Source organism: Pelodiscus sinensis, chromosome 6 (assembly GCF_049634645.1).
Source record: "Pelodiscus sinensis isolate JC-2024 chromosome 6, ASM4963464v1, whole genome shotgun sequence".
In the NCBI taxonomy this organism is placed as follows: Eukaryota; Metazoa; Chordata; order Testudines; family Trionychidae; genus Pelodiscus; species Pelodiscus sinensis.
Window position 1 is genome coordinate 19,257,462 of NC_134716.1, and position 25,552 is coordinate 19,283,013.

The window sequence follows — 25,552 nt, forward strand, 5'->3', positions numbered from 1 at the left end:
TCCCCAGTTTCCCCATGGCACCCATGCCCCTGGCAGTGGGAGGAGACTTCCCGTGCTCCTCCACCCCCAGGCCAATCAGTGCTTGTGGGGGGGAGAGCATGTGAAGCCTCCTCCCACCCTGCCAGGAGTGCCCAGCACTTCTAAGTGCTACGCACTCCTCGTAGGGCAGTGGTAGGGTGGAGGAAACTTCATGAGCTCCCCCACCCCCAGGCCAATCAAGACTTGGGTGTGCGGGAGCGCGCAGTCTCCTCCTGCCCTGCCAGGAGTGTGCAGTGCTTCAAAGCACCGCGTGCTCCTGGCAGGGTGGAGGAAACTTCCTATGCTACCCTCGCCCCCAGGCCCTACTTGGCCTGGGGACGGGGGAGCGGCAAGACCTCCACGGATCATATCAACCCACTTGGCGGGCTGGATCCAGCCCACAGAGGCCCTTTTGCCCACCCCTGGTGTGGGGTCTGGGAGGAAATTTGGATGACGGAGTAGGGTTGTGATCTGAGACGGAGGATTGGGATGCAGGGTCTGAGAGAGGGGATGGGTGCAGGAGAGGAATCTGATTTGGGGAAGAGATGTAGGAGGGAGCATAGGATCTGAGAAGGGGCTGTAACCTTGGGCAGGGGTGCAGGACGGGGATTCAGTGAGTTTGGGTTGGGACCTGGGACAGGGAGATGCGGGGAGGAAAGGGGTGGAGTGCAGGGTGCAGGCTCTGGCTGGGAGGTGCTTACATAGGCAGCTCCTAGCCAGCAGTCCAGCAGGACACTCAGGCAGGCTTCCTGCCTGCTGCATCTCTGCAGGGTGCTCAAAGTGGCCAGCTGATGGGGCACATGTGCATCTCTGTATGGTGCTCCATGGTGGGGATGGGCTTTGCGAGCTGCCTATGTCTGCAACACAGCCCAGTCTGCTCTCCTTGACCAGAAGCTGTGAAGACTGTGCAGGGACTAGAGGCCTGCAGAGATGCATAGGCTAGCCCCCCGTAGCTATCATCACTGAGCAGTGTGTAGGGTGCGGCTGGCAGTGAACTTGCCCCAGAGTCCCGCTGGACCATGGAACATTGGTAGCAGTGTTCCCTGAAAGCTGTGCTCTTGTCCAGCTACTCAGGAGGCATTCCAATGGCACCCAGCTGACTAGCAGAGCACACACAGCTAGGTTTTGTTTCTACTGGTGGTGCACTTTTGAATATGACTTGGTTTGCATAAAATTATTCCACACAGGATGGAAAAAATCTGAATAGGGATGGAGAAGATTAGAGTGAACATTGATGGGTGGCCCAGAGGATCATAGTGGGCTGGAACTGAAGGTTTGGCCTGTGGGCTGTATTTTGCCCATCCCTGTTATAAAATATGTGGTATGGCTGTGAAAAGGGAAAGCCACCCACTTTCCCCCTCCTTCCAGGCCCACTGACTTTTTTGCTGCACCTTTGTACTTACCTCTTAGGCCCAATATAAATTATTATGGGAAAAGGTTTGTTGCAGCACAGAGAGAAATAGTGAGGTTGAACATTTCACTGTGTTTTAATAAAAGACAGTGTTGATCCCTGTTTGTAACTGAGACACTGGAAATAAAACATAAAGATGAATGTATTAATCAGCTGTTTAACAGAATTATTGTGTTTAAAAAAAACCTGATAAAATGGAATTGTGTGGAAACAAATCCAATAATTAGTGTTTCCATTAAGAAAACACTTTCAGTTTCTATAGCCAGATGGGGCTTTCTATTTCAAAAGCAGCATCCCAACCAACAAAAATCTCTGAAACAATAAAACACAAAGCTAGGATAAAGCTGCTAGTTCTAATTAGGCTGGTGGTATTTCAAACACAGACAAAAAACAGGCAACTCATGCAAATCCCATGACTACTTCATCCATTTGATCTCGTGGACTAAACTGTCCACAGATTGAATAACATTTACAATATATCTAATGGGTCTGTTTGGATGTTATACAAATCATTCATAAAGGGTGCAATTTACCAAAAAATATATTTGGCTTGCACATATTTCAAGCCCATGGAAGCCATTTTAACTGACAAGTATCAGAAGGGGTAGCTGTGTTAGTCTGTATCCACAAAAATAGTGTGGCCTTCTGTGGCATCTTAAAGACTAAAGGTGTGTCTACACAGCACCCTAAACTCGAAATAAGATATGCAATCTGCATGATGCACATTATTAGCACACTCTATAGTTGTTAATCCACTTCCATTATCTTTCCAGATACCAGTAGAACTGCCATCTATTCTGGTGTCCATCCACTATTCTAGCAAAAATATCTGATGATATGCAAACTGATTGCTGACAAAAAGTATATAATTATGTGAGTGTAAGTTAGCATACTACTTCTGCCCTGCAAATCACTTCACTAATAATCATCATGGAGCAATGTTTTATTTAAAATATGCACCATATTATATATATTAGAGGTTTACGTATCTTAAATAAGGGCCAAAATTCTCCCCTCTGTGGATTATTGCTGTGTAAGGGTGAGGAAACACTGGCTTTCCTTTTGATTCTTCCTTTAGCAAGAAGATGGAGCTTCCATCTCTCAAATGCAACAATGTCCAAAGATTGTCTGGGGATCTTACTAGGTTGTTGCAGTCCTTTAAATAGAAACAGTTGAAAGGGCTCGCAGCTCCAGCAGTGCTAGCATGTTGTCTGGGAGCCCGAGCCACTCAAGCCTTTTCAACTGCTTCTATTTAAAGGGTTTGTGCCTTCCCCATGACTCTCAGTCAATGAACTAGGGGGAGGGGCCTGGAACAGATGCGTGGGCCAGAGCAAAGCCTTAGGCAGGCTGGATCCAGACAGCTGAGTGCCTTTCGCCCATCCTTGGCATAAACAGTTGAGTACACAAAAAGGGATAGCCAAAATCAAATGAATAAATAATTTTTAAAAGCAAATAAAATTGCAGAAGAAACCTGATGATATACTTCACTAATTTTTGGCATTAAGACAAAACTAAGCTCAGTGTAACTCTTTAGCCTTTTTGTATTTTGTCAAATTCTTTATATTAACAATTTCTAATCCTTTGTCTCCTATACATTCTTCAGAGATAAAGAAAAATGTTTTCAAATTCACAAATAAAAAACATTAATTTATCCCATGCAATGGCTCATTTCAGCTGCAACTGAGTCAAAGGAATCACTAACATACTTCAATGGGAGTAAGATCAAGGTCTCAGTTGAATTGCAAGGAATTCAAATGAAAGGTTGTAAAGCTTCTTAAATCCATGTATAGTCAATTATCCTTTAAGGACCTTAAGAAAATTCTGAGTGTTGTTCTTTATGCCAAGAAATACTGAATACATTTTGAAATACTGAAATTGCCTTGGGTTCTGTATATTTTCCTCAATACATCTGCCAGTTCTTTTCCTCCATTGTGTTACTGGCAATATTGTCTCCTTAGACTGGTGCCCTTCACTCATACTGTGTCAAGATGTAATGATATCCGATCTCAAGCAAAACAGCATTGAGCAAAGTCAGTGCTTAAAAGGGAGATTTCTGAGGGCAGAAAGTGGAGGTGAAGATTCAGGAAGTGGCAATTTTTCCTCTGAGTCAGTACCAAGCTAACATCCAGACCTGGTATTAATAGGAATTGGGCTGCTACAATTGACATTTATAAATGACACAACACAGAGATCCTGATCATTAAAGATCACATGAGTAACTTTCATCTCTGGCAAAAGTCCAACTCAGGTTATTACATTCTGCCTTCATAAATTGCCCTTAATCTAATAAACTTGTTGTGGTGGGCTTTATAATAGTAGAAAATGACTAATGCATCTGAGCTTTTGGACAAGTTGGATCCACCTTCTAATGACAGCTTGTCATTTGATCAGTATTAGCTCCGGGTCTGACCTTGTAAATACTTCTCACTAAGCATAGAATTTACTAGTGTTAGTATTTCACAGTAGCAACTAGTATGCTTAGTGAGCAACAGAAATAGAAGGGTTCCAACCAAGACTTCTGAATGAAATAAAATGCAAAATAACCGAGCTATTGTTAAGAGTATTTCAATTTATCCATAAAAACAGCAACTACTCCTGAAGATATTTAAAAAGTTTGTTTAAATGCTCACTGAAATCAAACAGAAAAGGAACTCAAACACAGTTAAATCAAATCTACTAAATATCTGAGAGAGTTTGTCAGTCTGTGTGTCTGTCTGTCTGTCTGTTCAAGAACACCTCCTAAAGGGTAAGAGCTAGGACCACCAAGTTCAGTATACAGCTTCTTCTTATAACTTAAATCAAGGTATGGGATTAGTTGTTCCATGAAAATGGGGATGTGTCTGGAATGGGATTACTTCTCAAAACCATATAGAAAAGTGACAGAATCAGTAGGCAAGTGAAAGGGGCAGACTGGGGACTCCCCTCCCACCTCCCCCATGGAATTGCCACAGACCTGAGTCTTCCACCCCCCACATGCTCTTTAGCGTGGATTGAGGGTATGAAGTACCCCCCACCTTATTTGTATGGGAACATTGCTGGCTGTTCCCCTTCATCAGGAATCAAGGGGAAAGTGCAGTTTGCTGCATTCTTCACTGTGGCTGGAGATCACAGGAGGCAGATGAACTTGAACCTGCCCCAACTGAAGGACATGCTCCCCCCCTTCCCCCGAGCTGCATCCTTTGGAGCTGCAGCAGCCATGGAGAGGTGCTTCTCACTTGGCCCCAAGCTGTTGCAGTGAGAGAGGGCTGGAGGAGGCTTCTGTCCCTAGAGCAGCCTGAATACTGAACTCCTCATCCCCAGAACAATGATTTAAATGAAGCATGTACGTTTTCTTTTTATTTTCCAAACAACAAAAATTAAGGACCTGAACAACACTGGGTAAATCTTCTAGTTTATAAATGTGAATTAAAATTTGCAAAGCATTTTTTTCTGCAGCATTTGCTCAGTTGTAGCGACCACTGTACTTAAAATTAAAGTACATAGAACATGAGAAATACCATGACATTTACACTCACATAGTCACAATGGCATCCTTGTCAGAAGATTCTGCTCATTATGTGGCTTTAAAAGGGTTGAAGACTCAGGATATGGATCTACATTGCTTTGCATCACCTGTGGATCGGGCAAACAGTAGCAAGTTCCCTCATAAACAATGAAGGCCATTGTGAATACATCGGTTTGCAAACTTTATTGATACCCCATTCTCTTCAACACAGAGTTCAAAATATAGTCCAAATCTGCAAGCCACTTATGGTACACCCAACTGGACACAGCTGGCATGTGCCAGCTGACTTAGGCTGGGGCAAAATAGCCATTTAAGAGCCACTACCGTATACCGTAGCTATATAGGCTTGGGAAGGAACCTCAGCTCTCAGACCCTTCCTCCTTAACCCAAGTGAGATGACACAAGTTTTTTTGCTGTAGACATACCCTTCATGGTCTTTCACTAGAGAATTGAGAGTGAATTAAAACAGTCTAACTTGAAAGCATTGATAACATGTATTACAGTTCCTAGGTCCTCATCTGAAAGGAATGTTTGAAGTTACAAGGTAAAGATAGTAGAAGGAATTTTTCACCACTTGCAGTTGAGAATACTAAAATGTATAGCAGCACCCACAAAACTTCACCCCACCTAGATGATCTGTGGTCTGATGTTCTCTTGCTCATGGGGTGATAGTGTGTAATGTTAAAAACTGTATTTTTCTTAATATGTACAACCCACAATTAAATGCAACTTGTTGATAAATACTTCTAGTTTTATCCTGCTGCTGCTGCCATGAAGGCAAAGTTGTCAAGTAGTAAGAGTACAGGACTGCCCTTAAGGAGCTCTGGATTCTAGTCTTCACCCTGACAATGACGTGGTATGTCACTTCATATCTTTTCATCCTGGTTTCCCCACCAATAGACTACAAGTAATTTGTAGAGCATGATGAGATTTACTCAGTGTTTATGAAACATCATAGGATCTCTAGATGGAAGAGTTTCATTCCATAGCTAGAAGTGTAAAATTTAAGTCTCTAGCATGTAGTCTATTGAAAACTGCTTTTAAGTAGCAATGATTTTAGATTAGATTATTAAAACTTAACTTTTTTTGTACACCATCCTAGAATATAATTACAAGTTAATATATATGACCTTTCTATCTCATATGCTTTTTTGCTTACATTTAACAGGTACCCAACTAATTTATTATTTTGAACAAGTAAATAATTTAAAATGCTTTAAAGATGTGATCACTATACTTCTTTCTGTTTAACTTCACAATGCTTACATTTGTCATCCTTTTTTAGTCCTTTCATTACGCTAAGCATAAGTTGTAACACTGGAAAAGTGTTTGCAATTTTAGATGTCACCCATTCCTCAATTACAATTAGCATTTAAAAGACTTAACAACAATTTTTATTCAAATATGCCGCTTTTGTAGTCATGGTAACCTCCCTCATCAGCATCTTCCAGCTTCAGAATTTGCTGCCACAGTACTTCTAGACGCTGCTATTCAGGTTTTTTTACTTCGTTCCCTCCTCCCTTCTCTTCATGCACAAAAGACACGCTTTTCCTTGCAAAGTCTAAACTGTGTAACAACAAAAGAGGAGGGCAAAATAAAAATATAAAAAAAAATTCTAATAAGCATCACCACTTGACTCTTTCTAGAAATAAATCATCCTCCTTCATTGGTTTCTGTCTTTTGAATGACTTCAGCTGGTGTCTACACCTGGCACAGTAAACTAAATTTAGCAAATCCTTTCTCTTTTTTTCTTATCTATATTTACACATGTGGGAGGGTGCGGTCACAGAAGTCCCCTTGGATTTGTTCCCCAGTGTTCTGACCATGCCACTGACCCCCGTCGTCTTGCTGTCTGGGGCTCCCCATCACCCTGTCCTGCTATGGTAGATAATCTGGTCACTCCCTGACAAGGTATAGCATTGTGGTTACCACTCCCCCAGTAGAACAATGCAGACACTGAACCACGTCAGCCCTGGGTGGGATGCAGTATGCAGTATCTAGGGCTCAGTATAAAGGAAACCAACCAGCAAATGGACCAAACCTCCCCTCTCCCCTCCTCCCTCCCCCCCCCCCCCCCCCCCCAATACAGTAAAACTTGCATTATCTGGCACTTAACTATCCGGAAAACTTTAGAAACCGGCACATTTTTCCCTCAGGGGTCGCGGCACTTTGGTCCGGCTGACTGGGGGCTTGGTGTGGCACTTTGATCCGGCCAGCCGGGGGCTGGGCATAGCCACATGGCATGCCACTATGATCCAGCTGGCTGGGAGCTGGGCCAGGCAGCTGGCGGCCCCTGCGGTCTAGGGGTCGCAGCTCCAAAATTGGACCCTCAGATAACTGGAATTTTTAAATAACCATAACGCCCTAATCCCGAGTGTACCAGATAACACAGGTTTTACTGTAAATCCATCTCTCTTTGTGTAGAAGTTTTACACAGTGAAAGCTCATCAGGTAAGTTCCCTTTGTCAATGAAAGATATATGCACAGTGATTGCTCCCCCTAAACAACAATTATTTTTACTGGCCCTAATAGTAAACAAAAGTATTTTTTATTAAGTACAAACAGTAAGATATAAGTGGTTGCAAGTAAAAATAGATCAAAGTAAGTTACTAAATTAAAATGAAAAGAAAATGCATAGATAGTTCTAATTCACTAAGAAACTTATTACATGCAGATTCTTACCCTGTTCTTATTTCTGGCAAAATCTTCAAGTCAGAGACAAACTCTTTTGCTCTGACTTGGGCTTCCAGCCCCCCTTCAAGTTTTTTGTACCCTATTAGGGTGTGCCAAGCAGCTTCTCCAGGCCAGCCAAAACCAAGGGCTGATAACTTCCTTGCTTAAATAGACTCTCGCTTGGGGCTGAAATACTTTGTTTTACATCCTTCTTTCGTGGAAAAATACCAGGTTCAAAATGGATTTCAGAACCAGGTGTATGGTCACATGTCTCTCCAGATCAATCACCTTCTGGACTTACAGGACAAACAAGTTGTTTACAAGTTGTTGAGTTGATCACCTAGTTATTAGGCTTCTGGGGCACCAGTAGTGACTCTCATTAACATACTTAAAACTATAAACAGACTGACACTTCACATTTAAAACTTTCCATACAAGAATGATACATGCACCAAAATAGGATGTTTACATCCAGCAGATTGTAGCATTAAAATTGATAAGGTTACATGAGGTGTTTTGTCTAAAGCATCTCCGAGTTATGCACATTTATATTCACAAACCAATTTTCTTAAAGCATGATGGGAGGGGAACTTTCACAGCACATGCTGGTGATGCAGATATGTGATATAATATCATCATGATTTAGCAAACTGAAGGTCAGACTACTTGTGAGTTATTTCTTGTCTTCTCACTTAAGAACAAAAATGTCCTGTCAGACTCAAATCAGAGTGTATTTTATTTTCAATCTCTTTTAAAATATTTTCTCAATGTATGTTCTGACATATCATACTAGAACTAAAAATGTAGAATTTATTTTAATTATATTTTTCTTCAGAGTATTATTCTAATTATGTTGCCCAATTTTGTTGTAGGTATGTCAGAGCATGATAATTTGATTCAGTGTATTTAGGCTGTTAGCTGACATATTTGTCTTCTGAGTCATATAGTTACTGGTTTAGCTTTTTTTTCTGGTTTGTAATTTGTGAGGTTAGTAAGAAGCAGAATTTTTACAAATCTAGAAATATAGTACATGTATATTACTTTTGTTCACACTGTGCTAGGACTTTTCTTTTCCATAACGTATTGGATAATGTGGGTATAAGATTTTTTCAGGTATGTCTTTCTGGTCAATTTATGGGACCTGCATGATTCCACCTTGTCTTTCAGGACAAGGGCCGCAATCCCATTTTGGCCCAATGTCCCAAATCCTCCCCCCAGGTTTCCCTAGTCACTCCCCGACCCTTTTTTCTTGACAAATTTTCCCTGGAGTTTTTTTTTTTTTTGGCTTGACACATTTTTGTCCTGTATTTTTTTTTTTTAAGCATCGGGCAACCCTACAGGCAAGCTGGTTGGTTGCCCAGGGCCACCAATTGGTTAGGACTGGCCCTGTTCAGGACCTATGTACATTGGGTCATTACATGAGCATTCAGTCTTGTATCCAGTAGTTTTTGAAGTCCCAGTGTCCTTCATGGCTTCTTTTTCACTATGACAGCTTATACAAACCGTGGGCCTAAGTCAGGGTAGGGAACCTTTTTTGGGGTTCACAGAAAAATCATTTGGGGGCCACACACAAGTAAAAAAAATCTCACTGTGGCCCCTGACTGAAAAGGAAAAATACACTCTCCAAATTCCGGGGCGCAGCAGAACAGATTTTGTGTGCTCCAGTACCACGGGGGGCAGCAGCAGGGCTGGAGCACCACCAGAGGCTCCCCAATGCTAGGAGGAGATCCCGAACCTCAGGGGCCGGTCAGGCAAGCCAGGGGCTGCATCCAGCTCCCGGCCCTGAAGTTCCACACCCTTGGCCAAAGTACTCACATATCAGCTTCAGAGAATCCTCCATTCATTGGAGACAAGTGATAGTCTTCCTGTCTCAACTCCCTTCTTCAAAATCCTCCCCCTCTCTGCATTCAGCTCTCCCATCTTATCCCTCCATTTCTGACTCCCCACATCCTGCTTTTTGAATTTCTCCCTACTGTCTGTCTGGGTGGAGTTCCCATTCAGGCTAATTAAGCTAGCCCAAGAGTCCCACACAAACTAGAAGATTTAGTAGATCAGAAAATGTGAGTGGGATGAGTATTGGCATTTCCAAATGACCCCCTACATTCTGACTAGGGTTGCCTGGTGTTCGGTATTGACCCAGACAGTCCGGTATTTTCGCCTCCTGTCCAGTAAAAAAGTCAGAAAATACTAGACACCTAAAATGTCTGGTATTTTCTGTTTTTTTTTTCCCGGCCAGGAAGCAAAAATACCAGGTGCTTACCTAGTTCTGCAGGGGAGCTATCCGGCCCAGAGCAGGAAGAGAAGATGGTGAATGACTGCCAGCAACCTGTCAAAGCCAAAAAGCCTCAAAGGTTTTTTTTAATTTAAAAATTTTTTTTTTGCTCAACAACTTTGATCTCCCCTTTTTTTTTTTTCAACAGAATTTTTTCCCCGGTGGTGGTTTGTTTTTGGGGTTTTTTTTGGTGGAGAGGGGTTCGGTATTTTGGGTTAAACCATCTGGCAACCCTAATTCTAACTCTTCCACACTCACTCCAGAATAATATGAGGGGGCTGACTGGGGTCTTGATATTACTCAGTAAGAATTTTTTTTTTATTGTTTTGCTCAGTCCAGGTGACATTTTACCTTTACCATTCCCTGCATAGCGGTACAAGAATTATTTAAAAAGAGATTGTGTGTGTATAGATGACCGGCTAATTTTATTATTGTTTTAATTTGTATTAGGAACTATTCATAGCATAGAACTAAAGTGCTGTTAAATTTCATTTAGATGTAATTTATGTTTTAATTTTGAAAACACACAACAATTGCCTAATATGGAATAAAAAGGTGTCAGAATTTCTTGGGAAAACATGTATATTGAAAGTCAGCATTTCAAACTGTAAAGTTTGGCTCTGAATCTGAACTTGCTGTTTTTGAGGGATCTGGGATTTTGGTTCACACCCATCCGTGATTTGTGTCTGGGCAAATTTTGAAAATATATATTAGTCATTTCTGTTCATAGATAAATGGTTAACATTTGATAATTTTTCACAAGTGCAATTTTTTGTTCTAACACTCCACTGAAACCCTCCAACTTCCCCATCAAGAAAATAAATGGAATAAAATATGTTTACATTACCTCCCAATGTAGCAAAAATGGAGAAATATCAGTAAATACAAAAACATGACCATTATTTTGCATTCCTTCTTAATAATCTGTTCTCTCTCAGTTGAAAGGACAAAACTCATTCTGCATTCCTAAATTTTCTGAAGACAAGGATCAATTTTCTAACTTTAAAAAAGTGACTGATTTCATGTCAAATTCAGTAGATCTGCAGCTTTGACAGATTATAGACTATTCCAGTCCTTACTGGTATGAAAAAAAATATTATCAAGGAGATATGACTGCCAGTATTTTCAAAAATGGTTGCCTGAACTTGAATCCATAAGTCCTTATTTAGGCACTTAAGCAAGTCCTCCAATATTCAAAAGTGCCTAGCCATGTAGCTGCTGTCATTGGCCTTAATGGGGGCTATTTGGATGTTCAGAAAGTCAGATGTCTAATAAGAATTTAAACACTTGTCTGAAGAACATAAAAATTGTTTTATTGCAATGGGTATAGCTGCTTGGTTGTGGTCTTCTCACTTTCCATTTAGCATCTGTGTTTAATTTTTATTTCTGATTATTATTTGTATTTAATTTTATTTCATTATTTATTTATTTGTTTATTTGTTTATTTATATGACACACACAATGTGGTAGGCATTTTGAAAAGCTTCCTCCCCAAAGAGTTTATAAACAAAAGACCTGAATGAAGTTTAAAAATCACACATCAATTGTAACTAATCACAATTTTGTCAAAATATTCAAATATTACAAGGGAAATCCAATCACTTTACAAAGCTTTTTAATTTTTTTTAATTGAGCTCGGTTTGATAACCCCCATTATATACTTTTTCTATATTTTTCATCCTAGCATAGATAACTGCCTAGATCTTGATGTGTCTAATGAAAGTGCTTTGTGATCAGGCTTCTCCATTCCATCTGACTCCACACAACACAACACAATTCCATGTCTGTGAACATCTGTGAACAAAATGGCTTCCATTGCTGAAAAGTGATAGCACAGACCATTGGACTGTGGCATCCCTGAGTGAAACAGAAGGAGAAGATAGCTAAGTACAGTATGAAAAAGGTCCTATATCTAAATAACAATAATAATTGACCTAGAATGATCTTATGGACAGATCTTTAAAGGTACGTAGGTGTCTCGCTTCCATTAATTTAAATAGGAACTAAGCTGTTTTTAAAATACCTTTTTTAATCTGCCTCTTAATCACATTGTCATGTCAAATTCAGCTTGTTTTAGTAACAAACAAAATAAGTACCAGTAGCTATATATAAACAAAATACCAGTAGCTATATATAAAAAATAGGGAAATGTGCATAGCTTGTATCAGCTCCAAATCACCCTGGCAATCAACATTATACAGGCAGTCTCAACAGACAGGCCAATAGGCTGCAGACAAGATTTTCTTTCACCTTGTACCTCTCCAGTTAGAGCTGAGGTATGCTGATTGGGAGGCATGGCTCATGTTGTCACCATATGTGCTGGACCTGTTCTGTGGACAGAGATTTTCAGTCAAGGTGCCTGGGAATTTTTTCAGAGGCTGTCGGTCCATCCCTCCTCTCCACTCCCAACCCAACAATTCCTCAAAGCTGAAGTTATTTACAAAGCAATGGTTTCAAGAAATCTCGAGATTTTTTTAAAAAAATGTTAATTTTAAAACATTCTATTTTGACATTTTCAAATTGAAAAGTGAGAGAGTCAAAATGACTTTTTATTTTGAAATTTCAGTAAATTTAGACTAAAATGGTTAAAGGGGTATTGTCAAAAAAATGAAATGTTTCAAAATTATTGAGTAGAAATCTTTGCACTGACGCAAACTGAAATTTCATTCATGTTTTTGGGTCACGAACATTTTTGAGATTCTGACTTTTTCTCCCCGGTCAGGATGGGAAGGGATAATATCTTGGAAAATTTTTGCAGGTTGGGAAAAGACATCAGGGTCTATGGCCATGTGCAGTTCAGTTGCTCCCGGAATATTAGAGAGAGAAGGTAGTAAAACGATAGATTTTATTGCATCAACTTTTCCTGGTGAGAGACAAGATTTTGAACCCCACAGAACTCTTGGGTTTGGGGAAGTCTTCACGGCCCCTTCTTTCACCAGCCTTATCTTCACTGCATAAAGAGGAGGGGAAACAGGGGGGGGGGGGAGAGAAAGATAAGAGGAGGGGCTGATCGACAGGAAAATCTTATTCTGTATTGTAGAGCTGGGTGTCACACCCTGAGCTGCTAGGCCTGGGTGGATTGGTGTGACTTTGTATCACAACCTTCAGCTGGCACACACAGCTAGGGGCACATGTTCACCTGCTTGCAGATCAAGACGAACGTGGGAGGGGGAGCCTCCCGCTCCTTGACTTACTGTGTCCTCTGTGTGCGAGCGAGGGAGGCTGAGCGGCTAGGCAGGGGGAGGAGTGGCTGAGGCAGAGGAGAGCGGAGCAGGGTGGAGAAGGGGCCGGCGGTGGATGCTGTGCGGCTGGCACAGGTCGGTCTCACCCGGAGCTCAGTCTCTCGCTCGGCCGGGTGAGAGGCGGCGGCCGGCTGACAGCAGCGTCTAGCGCCAACTAGTCCCCGCTTTGCCCAGCACTTCCAGGAGGGGCACGAGGGCAGGGGGCCGGTCCCGGCTGGTAACAGCGGCGGCGCCGCGCGACTTCACTCATGCCAACCACTTTCTGCCCCAGCCCGGCTCGGGAGAGCGCTGCGCCCCGGTAAGTGCTGGGCCCCGCCCGCGGCTGCGGCGGCGGCAGTTGGGGAAGGAAGGGGCCGCGGGCCGAGGCGGGGGAGCTCCCGTTGGTGCTGGGGGGGGGGGGGGGGCGGGCATGGCGGGGGGAGGGGTGTAACCCCCCCCCACACACACACTAATAGATGGGTCTCCACTAGGAATGCCCGGGGAAGCGGTTTCTTTGTGGGAGACGCACACGCCTAATGGGGAATGGGGGGGGGCCCACTCCTGGGGGGGCTGCTACCCTTCTGTACTATGCAAACCCAACCAAACAAGGGGCGCACCCCCTCCCCATGGCCGGCCGCCCCCTCCCCCAGTGCTTTTTCTGCCCTAAGTGGGGCTCCCCCCTTATGGCACAAGATATTTCCCAATACACCGGCCTCCTCCCCCCCCCCCCCCCCATGTCACATGAGGCCTGAGGAGCCGGGGCCCAGCAGCGAAGCTGAAGTGTGAGGTGGTGGGGAAATCAGAAACTAGCTCCCCCGCCCCAGGGACCTCTCCCTTCCTATGAGGGAGTGCTGTTCGGAGACTGGGGGAGGGGGGATGTTTTGGGGAGAAAGGAAAAGTTCTGCAAAGTTGGAGCTGAGCTCGTGGCACCTATTTGTGTGCCCGAGGCACCTTTGCAATGATCCAGAGGAAGGGTGTATATTACAAAAGAAATCAGTTGAAAAGGATTCACCTCCATATTTGTAGACATGTTATGTGCAGATATGGGTTATCCTATGGGTGCAGATCTCTTGAGTGTGTGTATCTGTCCATCTCTTTCTCTAATTAGTATTTTGTAGAATTATCAAAGTTGACGAGGGTATATTTTGTCCCTCAGTTCACACAGCTAGAATTAAATTTCTGATTTCCCATTATAAAAATCTCAAAAGATACCTATTTTGATCATTGTGTAAATTGCAAGCACAGCCACTCATTATATGTTTATTTATCTTGACTGTTCAATATAATCTGCGGTAGACTGGTGGGGAAATAATCTAAAATAGAACATGAAATATCTCCCTTATGTACTGTAGACAAAAATTTATATCTCTGGCATCATCTGAAAATAGAAATTATTTTAATAAAATAAAGAAAAAATTGATTTGACTATGCAACTGCTATGTATACAAATGCGGATAATATTGGAAAGTCTATACTCACTGGTTTTAAAATATATTTTTAATTTATTTTTATTATTTCATATAATCTGCAATAATCAGAGCTGATAATACCTTAATATCCTGAATAAGTGGCATCCAATAAAATCTGTCTCTCTGCCTATTCAATATAAAGTAGAAATAGTAATTATTTTTATTGCTTACAGCATATAAGATCTAATGTCTGTATACATCATTTTCTGTATTAAGATATACTTTTGAAAAAAGCTTAATTCAATCTAAACAACCATTATTCACAGCAGTTTTGAGTTATACAAGGCACACTTAGTGGCCCAATACTGCAAACTCTTTCTTGTATTAAGTAGTCCTTACTCTTGCACATAGTTAATCCAATACACTTCAATAGCAGTATTTGTGTTAGTCAGACTGTTTGCTTAAGACTTTGCAGGTTTGGGCATTTAAGTTTTTAGGCTATATTTGTCATGTTATATGTGGTTATTATTTTTTGAAAAATAAAGAAAAAATAATGATAAATTATATTTTTGTCTTAGACAGCCAAAACATTTTAGAGCGGGGGGGAGGGAGAACCTGTTTTGGGTCAGGGTCTGCTGACCCACAGAAAAATCAGTTGGGAATCGCACACAATTGAGAAGCAAAAAACCGAAACAAACCCTCACTTACCTGGCCCTCTACTGAGAAGCAGAAAGACACTCCCCACATTCCTCTCACACACCAGAGCCTAGGGGGTCCCAGCTACTAGATTTTGTGTGCTCCAGCCCCTATGTGAGGCACCAGGAGGGCTGAAGCATCAGTGCAGTCTTTTCAATTCTGGTGGAGGAAGAGGGTGAGTCCTGAGCCTCAGGCTAGGTCCAAGCAAGCCAGAGGCCAGATCCTTCCCCTTATTCTAGGGTATTTTAGGGCCTGATCCAAAGCAAACTGAAGTCAATGGGAGCCTTTGCCTTGTATTTCTCTGAATAAATCTATAAATGGGTCATGAAGCCACAGATGTGTTTGATCTTTATTTTGATACTATTATCACCAGTATTATTCCTACCTAAATTCAGTGATTGTTTCAGGATTGTTTATTTAAATGTAATGTTTACATCAAAACTGCTTGAGCTGCAAATAGGACTGACTAGGGCCATATTTGCCCCCAGGTTTTGTGTGTGAGTATTATTACACACTCATACACAATGTAAGGGAATACTTTTAGTAGTATTCACTCAGACCATAGTTTATTCATTTTTACTCACACACAGCTTTTAACCTGCACTGGAATTATTTTTTATCTGCTGAGAAGTGACTTTCTGAATGCCATGAAAGAGTCTGATTGATTAATTTTTATCCACTGGATTTTCCTCCCATGCAGAATTTGTTTTTGTATTAAAACGTTTTGTTGCTGTGTCTGCTGGAAAGCTTAATTTTGATTGGATGCAACATGACACTACATTACAATTTTTGTTTTCAGTGTTATAACGGTGTTGGTCCCAGGCTATGAGAGACACAAAGTGAGTGAGGTAATATCTTTACTGGACCAACTTCTGTTGGTGGAAGAAACAATCTTTCAAGCTTCACAGAGCTTTTCTTCAGGTCTGGAAAAGGTAACCAGAGTGTTACAGCTAAATAAAAGGTGGGACAGCTTTGTGGGCTAACACATTTTGAAGGAGACTACTTAAAGGAAGTGGGCAATTAAAACCTCTACAGTCATAGGGAAAATGTAGAGCTTTAAGCTTTGTGTTGAATCATGTATAGTAAAATAGATTTTAACAAGTCAGGTTTCTAATCATGTGTTGTTATAATAATGTTGATAAAAGTTGTTTTTCTTTTTAAGCACGAATGACGAATATAATCCATCTGAAGCATAAAAGTACTTGATTCTGGAAAAGCACATAAAAGCACCTTTAACATTGAAATCAGGAAGAAGTATGAAAGACCAGTCTATCTGATTCTGAATTTCTGGGCCACAGCTTCTTGCAGAGAACAAAAAATGACTCTTTCTAAAAACATTGCTGCAAGTATCCTGGAAGAATGGTGTTTGGAGGAACCACTATTTGGGTGTAGGAGGCATCAGAATGTCAGGAAAAAATGGAGACTGATACGAATAATTGGTCTTTTCATGAGCATAATGGCCATTAGCACTTTCTCTCTTTCAATTAGTGCCTTTTTCAAGATGGAGCCACATAGCACAGAGATAACTAGTAGTCTAGATAGCCAAAAGCCAATGCATGGGCATCAAAGAACTCTGTTGGATTTCAAGGAACAGAATCAAAATGACACTCCAGAGTCACCTATTTCTATGAAATATGAAACTGAACAGAATAATGCAACAGAACACTCCAAGGGAGAGTATCCACAAGATCTTTTTTCTCTTGCAGAAAGAAGAAGGGGGGCAGTAATCCTGCATATATTGGGAATGATTTACATGTTCATAGCCTTAGCCATAGTCTGTGATGAGTTCTTTGTTCCTTCATTGACTGTCATCACTGAAAAGCTAGCCATATCTGATGACGTGGCTGGGGCAACATTCATGGCTGCTGGTGGTTCAGCTCCAGAACTCTTCACATCTTTGATAGGAGTCTTTATATCACACAGTAATGTTGGCATTGGAACAATAGTAGGATCTGCAGTATTCAATATCCTGTTTGTTATTGGAATGTGTGCTTTATTTTCTAGAGAGATCTTGAACCTTACCTGGTGGCCACTCTTTAGGGATGTGTCATTTTATATCGTAGGCTTGATCTTGCTAATAATCTTTTTTTTGGATAATTTAATCATGTGGTGGGAAAGCTTAACCCTGCTGACCGCTTATTTTTGTTATGTGACTTTCATGAAATTCAATGTTCAAGTAGAAGAATGTGTGAAAAAAATTTTTAATAGGAACAAAGTTGAGAAAGTAACAACTACAGATTCTGAACAAAAGGTAAGTTATTTTTAATATGTATATAAATCTGAAATGTTTCTGTGTCTTAAGAGTCCTTGATGTGGTAAAATATGTGACATGGAGGTTTCTAGGTTTTACCAAATATTTCTGGGATTATCATTACAGTCCATTATACCAATCAACTGAAAAATAAGGGATGAAGCTTATTTACTCTCAGTAGCTTTTCACTCTACCGTAGTCCAAGCTACTTGGGTAGCCATTCAAAAGTGAGCATTTGTCAACATTTACCATATCATAGTGTTTGAGATACTACATCTTTTTGCCTATATACTTAAACTAAACAATAGCTTTGGTATCTCTTGTCAAGTGCTGTCTTTTTAATGACTTCCAAAGTACTTTCTTCGCCAAGACCAAGTAAACAATTTTGGAACAACATACAAAAGTACATTTTCTGTACTTTCATCTGTAGATGGAACAGAGTGGATCATGTTAATTTTTCAGTTATTTGGCTTTACATGAGTTCACCACTTTTTAATCATTTTTATGTGAATGAATGTTCATTTTTCTTTTCAGCATCTCCATGGCATAGAACTGGGCCCTTAATTTAAACAAGATATATCGTTAGTGCACGTTACCTGTTAGCTGAACATATTATATGTGTACATCTTATGCTTGGGCCTTGTGAAGAAAGATGGGGAGGTTTGAAATGGTATTCAGCAGCTCTGGTTATCACCAACTCAGTGAAGATAACTATAAAGAGAGAATTTCTTAAAATAGAATTTAAAGTAGAAGTTATTTAAGCTAATTACAAAACAGAATTCATAAATACATACAGCATATAGGCAGTGTGGAATTTTATGTTGTGCAAATTTTTCATGCTTACCTTTAAGTGGGGTTTAGTTGAAAGTCTATTTGTATCATGAATATAAGATGTTGGCATGGGGGGATTATTTACACATAGTTGGTATAGTCACATTTTTCTTCATTTGTGAAAATTATGTTGTTCAAAAAAGCATAAAGAATTAGCCGCCATTTTGTGCATATCTGCAACAGCCAAAAAACGGTGGTATAGAATAGAAAGTGTGATTTTGATCTCTCTGTGGTTCTGTGTATGTGTGTATTGTGTGCATAAAGATCGATATACATATGGGCTACAATCCTGCTATTGATAGCATGCAGTCAGATTGATTCACTCCTACAGAATGCCAACTAAGTCACTGGGGCTTTGGATGGTACTGCAGTCCATCTAAGTCGGTGTTTCTCACAGTGCTCCATGAAACCACTTTGAGAAATCTGTTAATTGGCTGCGCCACTTTATTTATGTATCTGTGCCATGGCCATGGAGCCTTGCAGCTCTTATTGGCTCCATTTTCACCGTTTGCAGCCAATGGGAGCTGCGGCAAACAGTGGTCCAGCCCATGCTGCTTCCCACAGGCCCCCTTGGCTGCAAATGGTAAAATGGAACCAATAGGAGCTGCGAGGCTCCGTGGCTGTAGCACCTGGAAATAAACTAACCGGAGTGGCCAGTTAACAGGTGTCTGAAAGTGGTTTCGTGGACCGCTTTGAGAAACACTCATCTAAATGTTAGGGGTGTGTGTGTGCATGTACGTGTGCGTGGGTGGTTGTGTGTGTATATAAAAATTAGAGAGTTTATCTGTTTGTCTAAGTACTTCTAAACAGTAAAAGCTAGGAATACCACATTCCGTATACTACTTCCTATTACCATAATTTAATGCCACATAAGGTTTGGTTGTGCCAGGAAAACAGGATGTGCCCAAAATGGGATTGCTTCTTCAAAAAACCAAACAGAAAAGTAACAGAATCACCAGTATATATAGTCCTCAAAACTGATGTAACTCGGCAAATGTTGAAAGAAACTGAACCAAGATGAGCCAGAGAAATAGGATGAACCTGGAATAGGATTGCATCTCAATAAACCTTATAGAAAAGAGATGAAACAGAAAAAATTGGAATAGTGCTCTCTTTTAGCACCAGCAGGCAAGGCCGGTTATTATCTGCTAATATATATATACTGTTTATATATAAAGAAACTCTTTATAGCTTTTGTTTTCCATCCATTTTCCCTGAACAGAACTGTCAACATTTTCTCTCTCAATATCTGTTTGAAAATGATGAAGGAAAATAGCAAACAGTTAATTGCCTTAATAAATAAGAGGGCTTTTCAAAAGTTCCATAAATATGTCTGCCTCTTAAGAATGAATTCTCTGGTGAGGAATTGTAAAGAAGATCACATTTTATACCAAATGTGTTTTTATAGGAAGCTGCTGCAGTATATAGAGTAATCATAATTGATCAGTTCACATTGACGTTATCTATTAATATGCTTATACAAGACATATGATGTTATAATCTTTCATTCAACATGCACAACACTATTTGAAGTTTTTCTCTCACCCAAATAAAAATGGAATCTGTCAATTAATCTGGATTATCCAGGTTGATCTATTTTAGTCTGTAAAGTAACATAGCATATTGTATGTATATCATGAAAAGAATTCTAGTTGATTGGTATACTGGACTGTAATGGTGATCACAGAAGTGCTTGGTAAAACCTGGAAATCTCCATGTCAGCTATATTTACTGAACAGTAGAATAAAATATTTGAAAACCAAATGAAATGTTCTGAATGCACACTAATGTACTTTTGACAGACTTGACTAAATAGATAACAGCCATGCAGAGTTCACTCATTTACTATATTTGAATAATTAATTCATTTTCTTAAAGGTGATTCCATACCCATTCAGCTTGTGCATTCCTTCAGTGGTTCACGTACGTGTGTGTGTGTGTGTAGCTAATATAACACAGGTATTAAAGAATCATAAAGTTGTTAATTTGTTTCTAGAGAAATTAGCTTTGCACCACAACTGTGAAAATATTGGGAAAGTGGACTCCGATAAAATAGTCACATAGGTATTTTTGTATGAGTTGAGCTGTAAAAGATTTTGGAAATTTTATTAAGACTTTGAAATCTATTCTGTTAGTATTCATATGAAAAAAAATGATCAGAATTAACTCATTTGGTAACAGTGATAATATTATAGTAAGTGCTTCAATAAGAATCCTGTTGTAATTCTGCATTCATTGATTTACCATTATTCTAAGGTGTTAAATAATTGCTTCGTATTGATTACTAAATGGAAAAAAAAAAACCCTGGAAAATGCAGCAGTCTCTCGTATAGAAATGTTAAGGGGTTCTTGTTGTACAATACATTCCAAGGATAGAAAATACAAATACTTATGTAGCCTGTATACAGTATTGAGTGATTAATCTCAGTGGCACATGAATGCTTATTGGCCAACCAGTGGAGATTAAAAGAGCTGCACAGGTGGTATTCTTGGTTTTTGAAGGCAGAACTCCCTTACTCCCATAGATATATCCCTCACTGGCCATAGATCCCTTCCCCCATAGGGAAAGTGCCATGATATCCAAGGCAAAATAATAGCATACATTATAAAAAGCATATTTATATTCAAAAACAACAAATGTAGTTGTTTCTAATGTAAAATTGGCATTTCTTTGATGTTATTCTGTTGGATATTCAATAGACACAGTTCTTTGAAATCACTAGATAGTGAGTATGGGTGTTTTCAGGAGCTCTTGCTACAGAGGCAGTTTTATGCTTTTGGGTTGTGCAAGATGCAGTATATTAGTCTCTTATTCATCTGTGTTGCTTCTTCTAAACGGTTGGTACCAGCTGGGTAAGCTAGAAAGTGGTCATCCCAGAAAACTGTTGTCTGTAGTATTTATCTTTAAGACTTTGTTGTAATCTGAGAACAGGTCAACAGAGTTCTGAGAGGTCTAAATAAAGAATCATAAAGCGGGATAGCTGAAGGGTTAAGTGGCTTAGCAACAAATCTCAATCTCAAAGAGTAAAAAAATCGTGTTGATAGATGAAAAATATTTGAAAAGTTTAAAAGGCTTGTTGAAGTAGATGGAAAAACTTAGATTATAGGTATGTATCAGTAAAAGTCTGCAAGAAATTTACTATAAAAGAATGATCTTCTGAGCCTTCTGGTTTATTTTTAGTTTTAAATCATTTTGTTTGTTCATTTAGCTACTTTCAAAGGATGGTGTAGATCATCCTATCTATATTTAAATATACAGTAAATCAATAATAATATTTCCTATCAAAGTAAAAATAGCTCTTAATTATGTGTGAAACCATCTGTCTGCCTACATGTTAGTATTTCTCAAGGATATTTCTAATGCTTGTGTTACCCTATTCTGTCTTCAGAGCTTCTTGAATTTCACATTGGTCCCAGTAGATTGTGAGCACTAAAGTGCAAACAGAAAGCCATTTTTGAACTGTAGTCTTCTCGTGTTTTGAGAATTATCTGTGTAAATGACTGTGCTTCTAGAAAGGAACATCTGATTATTGAACATTTTAAATTTAATATGGGTTCACTATAATCCCTTCTTGTTTTCCTATCCCTGTTCTTTAAATTTAAATATCCTGACCCTTCTCTCTTTAAAAGAGGTACAGATTAAGAAAATCTGGTAGAAATTGATATGGGTCAAGGCATGCTAACAACAATTTAGGCACTTGTTTTTGAAGTTGTCTAATTTTCTAGTTTTAGTAGCTCTCTAGCTCTCGCAGCCATGTTAGCTCTGAGTTTATTTCTGAATTTGAAAATTCTCAGTTTTGTTTTGGTGCTGTATATCTTTCATTTCCATATGATGCTGGGTTTAGTAAGTGCTCTGGATGAATGCCTTTCCTATTCTTGGTTTCAATTCCCTCTTGAGGTCTTCGTTGACACACATTTTTTATATTCTGGCAATGATTCAGTGTTTCCACTGATCCTAAGGGTCTCTTTTCCCCAAATTTAATTGAACAGCTATGCCAGTTTCATTTGAGTGATCATATTGGTGGGTGCTTTTAGCATTTTTGCTGTGATTTGCTCAACTTTTGCTGTGTCGTTCTTTGTCACCTTCTTGACTACAGCCCATTTGTGACATTGGTATTGGATCATCCAAGTTGATCAGGTTTATATGTTTCAAAATCTTGTATTGGAGTGGAGCTGGGTCTGTGGAGGACTTCTCTGAAATGCTTTGCCTTTCTGTTCTACTTCATTGCAAGCATTTTTCCCTCTCTGTTCTTATTGGTCCATTTCCTGTTTTGAAATGTCCACACTTGGTAAATAGTCCTATGGTTTCCTACCACTTTGCTTTTTCCAGTATTTTATTGGTCTTAGAATTTGGAAGTTTTCCTTTCAGTCCCTTCTCTCTTTGATGAGACACAAGGTCTTTGACCATCTATTTTGAAATCCCACTGAGATATCCAAACTGCGACTTGCAAGCTGCAGCTTGAATCACATTGTCACTGAGCACTACCCATTATTCTTCAGATGCAGTCTGTAAGGGGTGGGCAATAATTTTTGATTGGGGGGGGGCACTCAAAGATTTTGGAAAGTGGTCAAGGGCCACACTCTTCCATTATATTAATGGAGGAAATGTGGGGTCTGGAATGGAGGTTGGGTGCAGAAGGGAGCTTGGGGCAAGAGATTGGGGTGCAGGAGGGAGACTTGAGTCTGGGAGGGAATTGGGATGAAGCAGGCAGTTGTAACCTAGGGCAGGGGACTGGAGTGCAGGACTTTGGGATGTGACCTAGGGTTGGAGGGGTTTGTGATCTGTGGCAGGAGATTGGGATGTCAGACATGGGAGGGGGTATAGGTGTAAGAGGGGGACAGAGGGTTTGAGTATGTTGAGTGGGGGGGGCAGAGAGTTGGGGCAGGAAAGGGCTGGGATGCCAGAAGCAGGCTGTGCCCAAGAGACTTACTTGTCAACTGCCAAACTAGCGTGTCTGCCTGCAGAGCTTAAAATGTTTCCCAGCCAGCCAACCTGCCTGGCCATGTGCTTCATGAATAACTGAACTCAGGAGAGGGGCATGATTCTTCTTAGCTGCCTGTTGTTCTAACAAGCAGCTTCCATTGGCCGGTTTCTGCCAGAAACCGGCCAATGGGAATGTGCTGGGGGTGGGGTAGCTCCTAAAACTTCCCCCTTTCCCTCCAGTTTTAAAACAGAAATGGAACCCTACAGCCACATTTCTGCAGGGCGCGTGGAGCTGCGGGGCAAGCTGAGGAGCCTGCCTGGGGCTCCCCGCTGCCTCTGCAGGCCAGATCCATTGGCTTGGTAAGCTGAATCTGGCCCATGGGATGTATTTTGCCCTGGCTTAGTCTATATCTTGCCATCTTCTGCTTCAGATCTGCTGCTTAATTCAAATTGCAATTTCTCGCAATACCCTTTTGTTTTGAGTTTTAAGTCCAGTTAAAACAGCATAAGTAAAACACATACATTTAGGTAATGGACCATTCTGAGAGAAGCTATATTTCAGGTTCCTTATACAAGATTTTGTAACAGGGATATTCATTGTTGTGGAAAGATAAAATCTTATCTGGTAAATATCCAAAAAGAACTTCGTTTAGCAACTAAAGACAATATGTGGGTGGCATAGGAATGTTGTGAAATGACATCTATTTCAGATAGAATAACACTGTTACCAAACAGACGTAAAGTTATGAACTAGCCAGTTTTAAATCAGCATCTGCATATTAAGAGAAATTATCTTTAACATAAATTATTTTTACGTGTGAGACATGAGTTGAAATGATCTTATTGCTGAATTTTTTGTTTTGAAAAGCCTTAATAGGTTACATTCAGTGTCACATATGCTACTATAAGAGGAGCAGTGATCTATACAGATTTAAGAGCAGGCAGATTACAATAAATTGCACTATAAGTGACATGCAATTAACAAGTGAAACTTTCAGATATTTTTAGACAATGCCCTACTTTCAGATAACTATAACAGAAAAAAATTACCCTACTTAATATTATCCAATATATGATTATTTACATTAAAATCTTACTTACCATGCACAGCCAGAGTAAATGTGACACCTACTAAAGCTTTATATTTGTAATAATTATTGTGGCCTGCTGAGCTCACTTTACTTAGGACTTACACCACTGAATCCAAATAGTTTGCAGACCTTTATAGCCAGGAACCTATTTTATCCTAGCTTGCTCCCCTTCCTTTAGTCCGACAATGGAAAGAGAGTTTGTGAAGCACTATGGGTATGTCTACACAGCAAAGTTATTTTAAAATAACTTTCCTAGTGTCTACACAAGCCAACTGCTATTTTCAAATTAAATAAGTGGAGCGCTTATTTGGAATTTGGTACGAGGAATAATAACAGCTATTTCGAAATATGTGCTGTGTAGACACATTTCAAAATAGGGGGCCTCCAGCCTTCCCAGGGTGCCCTGGTGACCACTCCAGCCTCAAGCAAGAACACTCCTCTCCTTCCCTCCCTCCCCAGAGCCCTTAAAGTGACAGACTCTGGCCACAGTGCCTGTGCCAGCTCCAAGCCTGCCAGCCCAGAGCCAGCAGTCAATGCCCCTGACCCAGTGGCCCCAACACATGAGCCAGCAAGCCACTGGCAGCCAGCCCTCCACCGCTCCCCAGGAGCAGTCTACCAGCTCCCAGGAGCCTGCCAGGGCCCAGAGAAGGTGGGTGCCTTCCTGGTCCAGAGTGGAGATCATGGACCTTATTCAGGTTTGGGGGAGATGCCTCCAATGTTCATGTTCTTCGCACTAGATGGAGGAACGCGGCTGTCTGTGGCAGGATAGCTGCCAGCCTGGCCACCAAAGGCCACATGCAAACCTAGGAGCAGGTTTGCATGACAATCAAATTGGTCTGGCGAGACCCCCAATCCTGAGCTTCCCCTCCCCCTTCTTCCCCTTGCTTCCCCCTTCCAGCTCCCTCCTCCCAGGTTTTCCCCTCCCCTCTCCCACCCTCTCTTCTCCCCTCTCCCACCTCCTTTCCCCAGTCTCACCAGAGTTTCATTCCCTCCCCCCCCCCCCAGTTTTGTTAAATAAAGAGAGTTTGTGTTCATGAAAATACGTGTATTTTATTTGACATCAGGAAGGGGGGTTAGGGATGGGTAAGTGGAAGGACGTGAGGGAGGAATGAGGCACAAGCCCCCAGTGGGGCACAACAGGGAGGTTCTTGGTGCTCCTCAGGGTATGTCTACACTACCCCGCTAGTTCGAACTAGCGGGGTAATGTATGCATACCGCACTTGCTAATGAAGCCCGGGATTTGAATTTCC

General features: G+C 40.7%; 1 protein-coding gene and 1 long non-coding RNA gene across 3 annotated transcripts in view; one reads left to right on the forward strand and one right to left on the reverse strand.

Annotated features, from left to right (window-relative positions):
• Nucleotides 1-4,779: 4,779 nt before the first annotated feature.
• On the reverse strand, nucleotides 4,780-13,213 carry LOC112546929 (uncharacterized). Its single transcript, XR_012904614.1, has 3 exons — nucleotides 13,074-13,213; nucleotides 12,130-12,209; nucleotides 4,780-6,500 (listed from the first exon to the last, which is right to left on the reverse strand). It is a non-coding gene; the product is annotated as an uncharacterized LOC112546929 (long non-coding RNA).
• A 67-nt stretch (nucleotides 13,214-13,280) lies between these two features.
• The window catches only part of SLC24A2 (solute carrier family 24 member 2), a 182,000-nt gene continuing 169,728 nt past the window's right edge, over nucleotides 13,281-25,552 (forward strand). The window contains exons 1-3 of one of the 2 annotated variants that reach the window (XM_075931491.1): nucleotides 13,281-13,419; nucleotides 16,005-16,137; nucleotides 16,368-17,456. In XM_075931491.1, coding sequence (XP_075787606.1) covers nucleotides 16,524-17,456 — 933 coding nt within the window. In that variant the 5' untranslated portion in view covers nucleotides 13,281-13,419; nucleotides 16,005-16,137; nucleotides 16,368-16,523. The remainder of the gene's footprint in view (nucleotides 13,420-16,004; nucleotides 16,138-16,367; nucleotides 17,457-25,552) is intronic. The other variant, XM_075931492.1, reaches the window with a different exon arrangement.